General features: G+C 43.2%; 2 protein-coding genes across 6 annotated transcripts in view; one reads left to right on the top strand and one right to left on the bottom strand.

The window, feature by feature from the left end:
• Nucleotides 1-12094, bottom strand: part of SH3D19 (SH3 domain containing 19) — a 186871-nt gene that overhangs the window by 126947 nt on the left and 47830 nt on the right. The window lies entirely within an intron of this gene.
• PRSS48 (serine protease 48) lies at nucleotides 584-4780 on the top strand. Of its 4 annotated transcripts, XM_042983780.1 has the most exons (4): nucleotides 584-870; nucleotides 1027-1065; nucleotides 1229-1388; nucleotides 2879-4245. In XM_042983780.1, the coding sequence occupies exons 1-4, from the start codon at nucleotides 819-821 to the stop codon at nucleotides 3165-3167; spliced, it is 540 nt and encodes a 179-aa protein (XP_042839714.1). In that variant the 5' UTR covers nucleotides 584-818; the 3' UTR covers nucleotides 3168-4245. The 4 variants fall into 4 exon arrangements, 3 of the variants coding, with proteins under 3 accessions (XP_042839714.1, XP_042839713.1, XP_042839712.1); XM_042983779.1 differs by having other exon boundaries at nucleotides 1027-1388; XR_006216733.1 differs by lacking the exon at nucleotides 584-870 and adding an exon at nucleotides 4348-4780 and having other exon boundaries at nucleotides 1017-1388; nucleotides 2879-4089.

Raw genomic sequence — 12094 nt, 5'->3', positions numbered from 1 at the left:
GAGCCCTCTGCTCCCTTTTTTTAATAAACAGGAGATCAATTATTAATAAAAACCTCCTAAGTTATTTCCTTATTCCACTTCTCTCCAACTAGACTGCCAACACTTTGAAGGCAGGCAACACCCGTAATTCATGCTTCTTTATAGATTCTGCTCCACATTTAGCACAATACCTTGTACACAATAAAGATCTAATAAATACTTGCTGACTTAGGAAGACAGAGGACAAATTACAACAGGTAGAGATTGATCCAAAAAAGGAAAGAGAAAGCAGAAAATACTGGTCAACTGACTGGCTTATTTCCTCTTCTTTATTTTCTCTTGTCAGTTCTGTAACCATTTAAGAGGCCAAGGATTTAGGGCACAGACCTCTATGATCCAAGCTCAGGGATCTGCCCTAGGTTGGTTCACCTTTGGATAGGGGGTAATTACATGTGAGCACCTAGGGCAAGTCCCTGAGATGTGGCAGGTTAGACAGAGGGAGTGCTGTGAACCTGGCCTAGCCTCACACCAGAGTCACTGCACTGAGTGAGCCCACCCCCAACTTGCCCCTCTTCCCATTGGCAGAACCCCAAACAACCTGCTCTCCTAGACAGCAGGGGGCGCCTGAGGCCCCAGCTCTTCCCCCTGGGTCCTGCAGCTGTACTTTCCAAGTCTGGTCCCTTCAGTCCCCACCCTGGTGTGTGGGGTGAAAATCAAAGGACAGGAGGGGGTGAAGCAGAGGTATCCATCAGGAGAAGTTGGTCCTGCCCCCTTTCTCTGGCTGCTCTTCAGGTGGCCTCTCCCTGGGAGAAGGAAGTGCTGAATCTGAGGACAAAGACATGGGCCCTGCTGGCTGTATCTTCTTGCTGCCCCTTCTGCTGGGCATTTCAGGTGTGTTCCGGGGGGGGAGGGGGGGGGCGGTGAGAAGAGTCCTAGGTGAGGGTAAGGGCTCCAGGAGAAGCTGCACAGAGCATGGGGTGTGGGCCTCCCACGGCAATAAAAATTCATCATGGGTGTCTCCCACATACCTCTTCTCTCTCTCTCTAGGCACCCATGAGGAAGAACCAGAGAATCTCCTGAAGTCAAGTAAGAGGCCTTAGCCAGGGCAGCATGCCTGGGTGGACCAAGGGAAGGGAATCTGTGCTGAGCTGGAGAGAGAACCCCAGTTTGGGAAATGGCACGAAGGGGTGGGAGAAGAGGCATCGGTTTCCAGCCAGATCTCCCATATCTTTTTCCTTTTTGTCTGCAGTCTGTGGGCGGCCTGCAGTCTCCTCTGGCATTGCCTCAGGCAGGGAGGCCAAGGTGGGGCAGTGGCCCTGGCAGGTCAGCATCCGCGAGGGCCTGCTTCACATCTGTGCAGCCACCCTCATCTCAGAGCAGTGGGTGTTGACAGTGGCAAGCTGCTTCCGGTGAGTGTTGGCCTTGCTTCAGGGGGACCCACTAGGGGATTCAGGTGACTAGAGCTCCTGAACTAAGGTCAGACAGGAGTTTATCTTGCACTGCCCAATATAGTACACTGTGCCTTAGAAGTGGGTCCAAATGTTTCCTACCCTAGCTCTCAGTTCAATTCAACTACTCTTACAATTTCAGGCATCTTCATTTTGACAATCATCTTGATTGAAACGAACGCCTAAAAAGTTAGCCCCTGTCCCCCACCAACCAAGTCTCTACCCAAAAAGACATTCCCCAGGAAGGGACCCTCCCTTTACAGCATGCCCACATCTTCTTACTACTCTGGATAAACAATCTTAAGCCCTCTTTACTCTCCCCAGTGACCTCATCCATTTCTGTGGTTTAAAATGCTGTATATTTGCTGATAACACACACATTTACATCACTAACTCCAACCTGTGGTTCTGATGCATTTCCATTTGGATATCTCACTGGTATCTCAAAGGGAACATGATCAAAACAGAGCTACAATTTCACCACCACCACTATCCCTAAGCCTACTTTTGTCTTCCCTCTCTCATTCAACAACATAACTAGTTGCTCAAGCTGTACTCAGAAATATAAAGCCCTACTCTCCCTCACCCTCCATAACTACTGCATACACAAATTCTGTCAGTTTTACTTCCAAAATATACTTTGACTCCAGGATAGCTGTCCCCAGACCACTAGACCACTGCAATAGTATAATAGGTTTTGCTACCTTCATATACACAACAAAGTGATTTTTTTTTTTTAAGTCAGAAGCAAGGTCAGGTCACTCCCTCCTTCAAATCCTCCAGTGGCTGCTCAGGCAACTAGAATAAAACCCAGATACCTCACTGGCAAAAAATGGCTGTAGATTGCCAGATATCTGCTCATTTTTCCAACCTCATCTCATTCTACTCCAACTTTATTTCAACTCCTAGAAACTGCCAATCTCTTTTTCACTTACCCTCAAGGCCTTTGCATACTCTATTCTCTCTGTCTGAAATGCTTTTCCTGATAGCTCTTCTCAAGGCTAACTCTTATCTTTTGGGACTCAGTTGAGAACTTATCTCTTCAATGAGACCTTTTGTGATCACCCAATCCTAAGTCTCTTCCCCTATTCCTTTACCAACTTGAAATCCTGTTTTTCTCCATAGTGTTTATCATAGTTTAAAATGTTTTACTTGTTAAACTGTTGCTTATCTCTGCCTCATTTCCCTCACTTCCTTCCTCCCCTCTCTTTTATACACACTCTCTTACATATATACGCACACACACACATACACAATAAATCCAAAAGCCCTATGAGAGGCAGATCATGCCTAAGTCTCATTTATACTCTCAGGAAACGCTCAATACTTAGTTAAGGAACAAATGCTTGAGAGCCAGAAGAAAAATGCAACCTCCAGAACGATGGGCTCTGCTGTGACACTTCATGACAGTCATAAGAAATTCATGGTCCCCATTCTGCTTCTCTTCTCAGGTCTAAAGACATCAGAAAATACAGTGTATTGGTGGGGTCACTTCAGGTCTCTGGTCGCCCAGGCTCCAAAGCGACAATAATACCTGTGTCCAGGATTATCCCCTACCATGACTTCCAGGGAAACACATCTAGTACCATTGCTGTGGCAGAACTGGCCTACCCAGTTTCTTTTACCCCTGTTGTCCTGCCCATCTGCCTCCCCTCATCTGCAGTCCAGCTGAAGAAGTCAACTTCCTGCTGGGTGACTGGATGGGGCTATTCTGGAACATACCGATGTGAGGATAAGTAGATTTTCTGAGCTCCATTTCCTCAACTGACATTCTCTCCCCGTACTCTCTATCCCAGCCCAGCACCAGATATATTGCACTCTCCAGGCAGTTGATCTGAGATGTCGCAGACTTCAAATTCTCCTTGACCCTATACCTCCCTCTTGTGCTTTCTTCTGCTGTAATCTCTTTTGCTTATTTATATCTGCTTTTGCTCTTATTAGCAATAGTGCTGGGACCTTAAAAGTGAGAAGGACAAGACAATGAGCTTAGGGAGAGGCTAGCTCTCCTTCTGCACCTGGGTAGTGTGCGTGGTTAAGGTACAAAGAGGGGAAGAAGGCATGAAGATGTATTCAAGAAAGTAAGACTGCTCAGCAAGTCTCGAGTCAGACTAGGAAAGAAGAGCTTAATTTCTGTATCAACAGTCTTCATTCTTCAGAGTATGTTATCTCTACCTCTATTCTATGGAACAGGACGATATATTCCAAGGCCAAAAAAGTTGATTTTGCATCATTCATTGTTTTGGGTTTTCCTGAATCATATGGGTTTTTTGTTATTTGTGGCATCTGGGTGGGAGCAAATGACTTCGGTCTTGTTTAGACCAAGGGAACTCAGCCTTCAGGCTATTTCCCAAACTGGAAATCAAAGTGCCATCTGATATGGAGGCAGAATATTTAAAATCAGAGATATACTTGAAAATCAGAGGCATGAAATCTGTATCATTAGCTGCAAGTTGCTTCCTAATATTTTAAGATAGCTCTGATTCCTTTTGATCTTACAGACATGAAGCCATCCTATACACTGAAGGAGCTAAAAGTGCCCCTTATTGATCTCCAGACATGCAGGGACCACTACCAGAAAGCAAACTCGCGTGGAATCAAGCCCATCATCAGTGAAGCCATGATCTGCTCTAAGCTCCCAGTGGAACGGATGGATCAGTGTATAGTAAGAATCCATCCCATAGGCACCTTCCAGAGCCCTCCCCTTTCCCAGTGTGCTTCCAGGGAATGCCTCCATGGAATGCCTCACAGGGAATGCCTTCCAGGGAATGCTTCCATGGAATGCCTCACATCTTCAGCATCCCTGGGTGAATCCAGCAGTGTGTGGACAGGCTCAAACTCCATAGTTCTTAGCTACACTACAGGGAGAATTTCTTCTCCCTTTGCCTTGTGCGTGGCCTAGTCATCTTTCTTCTCTCCCCAGGGTAGTAGAGGAGACCCCCTGACATGTAGAGTGGAAGACTCCTGGGTCCTCACAGGAGTGGTCAGCTGGGGATCAAACTGCCTTCAAACCAATGAGCCTGGAATATATACAAACATCAGTTTCTACAAATCTTGGATTGAGAAGTCAGCCATTTCACATACTGACTTTTCTGCCATCCTCAGTCTGGACCTCTCTGGGTTCCTCCTTGTAATGCTTCTGCCTCTCATTTTCCTGGTGCTACCCTAACTGGCTGAGGTTAGTATGGTCATGTAAGTGACAATAAAGAATGAGAAAAAAGGGGGGGATATTCTAGAAGTTGATGGCTTTGATGAGAGAGTTTGAAGATTTAGCAAGACAGATGCAGTTATGCTACTTCTAGCTATAGTCACCATAACCCTTATCTGTTTGTTGCCTTTTATCCCCAGGTCAACCTGAAAAGCAAGATCGTCAGTGTTAATAAAGTCTGGTTGATTCCAACGGTTATTTCTTATATTCATTTTTTTTTTAATGAAACGAGATAGGGCCTGGGGAAATCCAGAAGCACAGAACTTTAGAGCTGAAAAGGATCTGGAAACCACCTGGCTCAACCAATCTCACATTCTACAGATGAAGAAACTGGAGTTCAGAGAGGTTTGTTTACCCTTGCTGAACTCGAGATGAAAATCATCCAATCTGGGCCTACAATGGGTTCTGAAGAAAAAAGCAGGGACTCAAAAGATTAGCTTTCAGGTGAAGCACACCAGGCAAGAGGAGGTGAGGGCAGTGCATTAGTTATTCCTGTATAACAAATCATCCCAAAACTTAACAGCTGAAAAATTCAAACATTGATTATCTCACAATTACTGTGGGTCAGTAATCAGGGAGGGCTTAGCTAGGCAGTTCTGGCTCAAGGTCTTTCAAGAGGCTGCTACTGGGCCATCTGGGTGGCTCAGTCACTTAAGCGTCTGACTCTTGATTTCAGCTCAGGTCATGATCTCACCGTTTGGAAGACTGAACCCTGCATCAGGCTCTGTGGTGACAGCATGGAGCCTGCTTGGGATTGTCTCTCTCCCTCTCTCTCTCAAAATAAATAAACATTAAAAGAAAAAAAAAAAGAGGCTGCTGCTGTACCAGCTGCAGCCATCTCAAAGCTCAACTAGAAAAGGAGCTGCTGTCAAGCTCATTCATATGTCTGTGGCAGGCTCCAGAGGATCTGCTTCTAAGCTCATTTACACAGGCATCTCCAGAGCACTGCCTCATGGCAGCTGGCTTCCCTGAGAGTGAATGATCCAAAACAAAGTAAAAGAGAGCACCCAGCACCACAGTCTTTTCATAACCTTATCTCAAAACTGATTTCTCATTACTTCTGTTGTATTCTGTTCTTTCAAATAGTTGACTCGAGACACCTGGGTGGCTCAGTTAATTGAGCATCCAACTTTAGCTCAGGTCATGGTCTTATGGTTAGTGGGTTTGAGCCCCGTATCGGGCTCTGCACTGACAGCACACAGAGCCTGGGATTCACTCTCTGCCCCTCCCCTGCTCATGCACGCTCTCTCTCTCTCAAAATAAATAAATAAACTTTTTAAAAAGAAAAATAAAAAATAAAATAGTGAGTCAACAACCTGTGAATATCAGGAGGCAAGGAAAACTAGGGCCTTGGATCTTATAGGCTGCCTTCTATAGGTAGAGTAAGGAATAGGTGTGGACTAGGAGCTAGGAAGCTAAGATTGACCAGTGTTTAGTAGTTGAGATCAAATGGAGGGATGGGGAGTTTAAATAGAGATATCTGGGGGAGAATGCCTCTCCCTCCCCTTAAGTCCACCTACCGAAAGCACTTCATGTTTGTGCTCTTAGGTGTACTGGGGTTAGGGAAGGTGTTTATTAGAGAGTTTCCAGCTTGCAATATCCTAACTAAAGAGTGGTCTAAGAACATATCTCATGTAAGAAATGTATGGCTGCTTTATCCCTGTCTCTTTCCTGGGCCTCTGGTATACAAAGAGTGGTTAAGAACATGGGATGTGACACTGGCCAATGCTGAGTTAATTAATGGGTTTCATAAGAAGCTGATTAAAATAATAACAGGATTCTCTGTATTACTAGGCAAATAATAGCTAAAAAAATTGGAAGAAGTTTTGGCAAGACAGTAGAATGAACGACAAACAAAATGGATATCCCTTGCTCAAATTTCATTAAATACCAATAAAATCACTGTTTTATTTTTTTTAATTTTGTTTTTTACATTTATTATTTTTGAGAGAGCACTAGTCAGGGAGGGATAGAAAGAGAGGAAAACACAGAATCTGAAGCAGGTTGCAAGCTCTGAGCTATCAGCACAGAGCCCGATGTGGGGCTCAAACTCACAAACAGTGAGATCATGACCTGAGCCGAAGTCAGACGCTTAACTGACTAAGCCACCCAGGTGCCCCTAAAATCACTGTTTTAAAAGAGAGATATTCATTAATAACTGCAAAGGTAATTACATAAAAATAAGTAAATTAAATTTGGGCCACTAAAAAGCTTTCCATACATATGAAAATAGTAAGAACTTTGAAAAAAATTAATTCTCTAAATGTAAAAATGATTCAAAGAATGATTATGATTTATTCTCAAAGGGACACTATTCATGTACAAGTTCTCAGGATTTTTTTTATGTGACAACAATAAAGAATTGGAAGGCAAAACAATTCACATAATTAACAAAAGAAAAGATAAACTTACTAAACATGTGAGATTCTAAATAAGTAAAAAAGAAGTATGAGAAAAGATGATGGATCTAGATACTAAAGCCAAGAAATCCAACAAGGAGATAAGAGGTTTTAGAATCATAAAATAGTTGAAAGGCACCTTACAAGTTATTGGATACAACTCTCAACTCAAGCAAACTCAAGTTTGCTTATTTAAACAGACCCAATGGATGATCCTTACACTTCTTAACACAGCAACATTGGAAAATTAAGTAAGTCACTACTTGGAATCGGAGAATGGGAACTATTTTCACTACACAATATTGTTGCACCCTTTCCCACCAGAATCCTCTAAAACTGAAACTTAACAAGAAAATACTTACACATAATACATGAAATGGAATGAGATAATTATCTGTAAAAAGAACCCCCCAAATTTCAACAAATACATGCCTTATGTGTTTTATGAATAAGCTAAACTTGGAGATCTAAGTACAATCTTGAAACAACATAACAGGCATGAAATCGGAACTGAGAAGCTTAAATGTAATCAATAGCATTAGGCACTGACTAAAGGGACCGAGTATTTAGAAAGGGGGAAGGGTCAGCATGGAATCCAAGGCAACAAAAGCCAGATAACTTACATGTTCATCAGACCCAAGGAAAGAGACTCTAAGCCTGATGAATATAAACTTCACATTTATCTACAAAAATATGTTCTGTTATGGAGAAGTGCTCTTTCACCTAGTTTCTGTAAATAAGGGATAGATCATCCTACTAAGTGAAATGCTTGTGGAGATTAACCACTTCCATTTGTTCAGATCCTAAGTCTCTTCAAACCACCACCCACTTACTAGTTCGCCCCTACTCATAAAGAAGATGTGCCCTGGTTAGGAAAAATGAAAATCCCAAATAATGGAAATGAATAGCTTTCACTGCAAATAAACATTCTGGCTCATACACAGGCCTCTTAAAATTTAATGAGTCAGTCTCTTGAGTTTGATGTATTCTAGGTGCTCTGACAAACCTTAAATTTCAGAAGCCAAAAAGCTAAGGGCCCAGAACCTAAATTGAGAGGATTTGTATCAAGTCATGTTGCCTGCGAAAGACCTGCTAAAGTGGACTCTCTGAGTGATAGGACATCTTTAGCTCATCTCTGTAGCAGAAATTTATATTTACTTTATGTCTCCTCTGTATTGAAATAGTATGCTATTTCCAACATTATCTTCCATTCTAACAATTAAAGAGGAGATTATTTATCCTGCTTTCACAAATGAAAACACATACACACACAAAAAAAACACAACTGAGGCTTAGAGAGGTTAAGTAACTTGCCTAAGATTACACAGCTAATATTTGATTAAATAGATTTATCCAGGACTGTTTGACTCAAAAGATCTGGCTCTTTCCACTACACAAAATTACCATCCACTAACAGCGCCATTCGCTTTTAGAAGGCTCTACTAAAGGTTCTTTATATTATGCCAAAATAACATTTCCCTTTGGTTCTAGTTATTTGTACTTATTATACTCCTAGCTCCATTTGTAATTATTCGGGTGCACACAGTTGTATTTCTCCTTCTACACAGATAAGAACGGTCTTGAGAAAAGAAACGACTATCCTATTCATCTTCTTGACCTCCTAGCAGCATCTAACATAGTGATCTGCAAAACAGAAAGCATCAAATCTTATTTTCTGAAAACAAAATGAAGAGCCATAGACTATAGAAAGCCAGTCGTCAACAACATTGGAAGAATTCCCATAGTATGAGTACAAGCAAACAAATATAAAAAGGGAAATATTTTCTCTTTTGGTGATCAAAAGGACAACACCAACTCTTGCAAAGGGGGCTGGTTGAAAGGCAGGCAGCAGGGCTCTGCGCAAGCAGGATGGAGCTCAAAGCAGGATCAGTCCCTCTGGAGAAGGTGAGTGCAGGAGAGGGAAACTACAGATTGGCCAATAAGGCAAAGAGCTGGGAAGAGGAAAAGGGTATCTGTAGAAGGTTGTCCAGCGCTTGGCCCTGACATAATGAATGCCAAGGATACAAACCAGTTCTAGCACATACTGGTTAGTGGAATTAAAGCTGGACTAAAAATGTCTTGTACAAGTTCAAGAACTAAGACCAGGCTGGATCTTTTAATCAGCCTCGGGTCTACTGTTGCAAGGTGACAGAAAAGGCAAAGTGCCAGAGTAATCAATTATTCTTTAAAAGATTGTTTTACAAAGGGATTTATTAATTTTCCAATATAGTACATCAATCTGATGGGTTGAATTAGAAAAGAGACAATGGAATCCATTTGCCCTTCCTGGAAATACAGACAAAAAACTCCAAAACTTGCAAATCTACTGCTGTCTCAGTTTTATTCCCAGGGTGCTTAAGAGAGACTGCATCCCTGAAGTGGCACCCTTGCTCTATAACACTGGTTCTCAACTGATGGTGATTCTGCCCCACAGGCGACATTTGGCAATGTCTGGAGACAATTGTGTTTGTTACAACTGGAGGTGGGTAGTACTCCTGACATTCAGTAAATGAAGGCCAGAAATGCTGCTTAACATCCAACAATACATAGGATAGCACCCCACAATAAAGAATCATCTGGCCCATAATGCCAATAGTGCCAATGCTGAGAAATTCTTATCTAAAGGCACCATCAACATTAATCTAAGCCATCACCAAGATGACCTGTTTGTCCAGAATTAAGCTAATACTTAAAATGGAGATACTAGCTCAGTAACAATAAAAACAGCAGCTACTATTTATTATTGCATCCTTAAATAGGCCAAACCCAAGCTAAGCACTACATCTCATTTACTTTTTACAAAAATCTTGTGGAATATTATTATTCTCCTTTTGCAAAGATGGAAAAGTTGTAAGTTGGCCACAGCTACATGGCAAGTAATAAAGGTCCTACCACCACCATCACATTGCTACTTTCCAAACCAACAATTATTGTGTATAGCAGAGGCACTTAAAAGATATCTTTAATGTTATTAATAGGGTAATGACCTGGGAACACAGAATCGAAGAGCTAGAGACACAGCACGATGAGAAAGGCAGAAAACTAAAAGCGCTGTCTTCTGGAAAGTCTCTGGAGTGCCACTGGCACCTACTCTCTTGCTTCTAACTCCCTGTCACTGGGAACAGTAAAATGGCAGAACAACATGTTTCTTGATTGCTAAACCCTAAATAAGAAAATATTTGTAGAGGGATAACTAGGCAGATTGACAAAGGTAAATAAAGATAAACAAATAAGCAATGCATAATTCAACGTTACATCTGTAAGGAATTTGAGATTAAGTGATTCCAATGCCTTCATGGAACAGGAAAACGCAGGCCGTAGGTAACTCACTCAAGATCATACGGCCATCCCCATGAAAACAACAGGATAGTACTGTGGGTAGAAAACCAGAGGAGTTTTCTCCAATATGGTAAAAAAATATTACCTTACATTTAAAAATGAGTGGTTCAGTCGGTTGAGTGTCCATCTCTTAATTTTGGCTCAGGTCATGACCCCAGGGTTGTGGGATCAAGCCCCACATCAGGCTCTGCACTGAATGTAGGATCTGCTTAAGATTCTCTTTCTCCCTCTCCCTCTGCCCCTCTCCCCCACTCATGTGTGCTCTCTCAAATACATACATACACACACACACACACACACACACACATACATACATACATACACACATATATGGAAAAAAGGAAGGGAGAGGAGGGGAGGGAAGGAAGGGCATTTTCTGGAGGAGGTCCAAGATGGTAAGCATTGAAAGATCCTAAACTCACCTCCTTCCATAGATACCCCAAATCTATAGCTACCACATATGAATCATTTCCCACTGAAAAATATCTGATTAACTGCTCTCCACAACAAAGAATAAAATGAGCACATCAAGATGTGTAGGAGAGGCAAAGATATGGTCTCACAAAAAAACCCACCCCTGGCATGGTGACAGATAATAGAGAGGAATCACAGCAAAAAGGCACTTCTCCCAGAGGGAGGGAGAGGCTGGTCCCCCACACTGGGCAACCCAACCCCTGGTATCTGCATGGGAGACAGGAGCCTCCAAAACATCTGGGTTGGAAAACCAAGGAGGCTGATATCTGCATTCCCAAAGAATTACAGGAAACTGAGATTCCCCCTCTTGGAGGGTTCACATGTAGCCTCGTTGACCCTGAGACCCAGGAGAAAAACAGTCTGAGAAGTGCCTACGCTATACGCGACAGAGATTCATTTGCTAACCTGGGGGCACTGGCTGAGGAGCAGGAGACAGGTGAGATGCTTACCAGAGAGGGAGGCACTGCTGGACACCACTGTCACACTCTCCACATAACCTGCTAGCACAAGCAGGCAAGTTTGGATGCAGTACCCTCCTGCTGCTTTGCTGGGACAGGTGGGGGCAAGAAGTCACAGCACTTGCTGAGGCTGGGGAGTGAGGGCAGTAGCAACCCTCCCTCGTTCCCTGTCTGGGGCAGGCAAGATGATAGGTAGCATAGATCCCCTGCTCTCTACAGTTTGTGAGTGTGGGCAACTGCAACATTTCCCCATCCCCTGACTGGGGCTGTTGACTGTGAACAGTCGTGGCATTCTGCCGTTCCAAGCCTAAAACCAAAGCATGCAAACAGAAAAGGTACTCCCACTGAATCACTGAACACCTCAATCCCACAGGTGCATGCAGTCACGACATTTTCCCACTGCCTTTCTGAAGCCAGTGAGTATGCCCTGCCCCTTACACTCTCCAACTGACTCTCTAAAGCTAACAGGTGCATGCAATCCACACAGGGGACACCTCTTGATTGCCTGGCCCTGCTGACCAAGAGGACTGGTGTTCCAAAGCTCCATGGAACTATAACAACTGGAAAGGCAGTTCTTGGCAGGCTCTGACCTCCAGGGCACTACACAGCAGACAGAAACACAAATTCAGCCTTCCTGTGATTAAAAACCAAAACAAAACAGACAAACAAACAAAAACTATTCACTTAGTCTGGAACTTCAGCCTAAAGGATAGGCTTCAGGTTTCCCACACACACAGAGGCTGAGGAGGTGGTCCCAGGGAACGTAAGCAGTGAGACACCATCCTTGCGCAC

This window comes from Panthera tigris, chromosome B1 (genome assembly GCF_018350195.1).
Source record: "Panthera tigris isolate Pti1 chromosome B1, P.tigris_Pti1_mat1.1, whole genome shotgun sequence".
Classification (NCBI taxonomy): Eukaryota; Metazoa; Chordata; class Mammalia; order Carnivora; family Felidae; genus Panthera; species Panthera tigris.
This window is presented reverse-complemented; position numbering and strand designations above follow the sequence as displayed.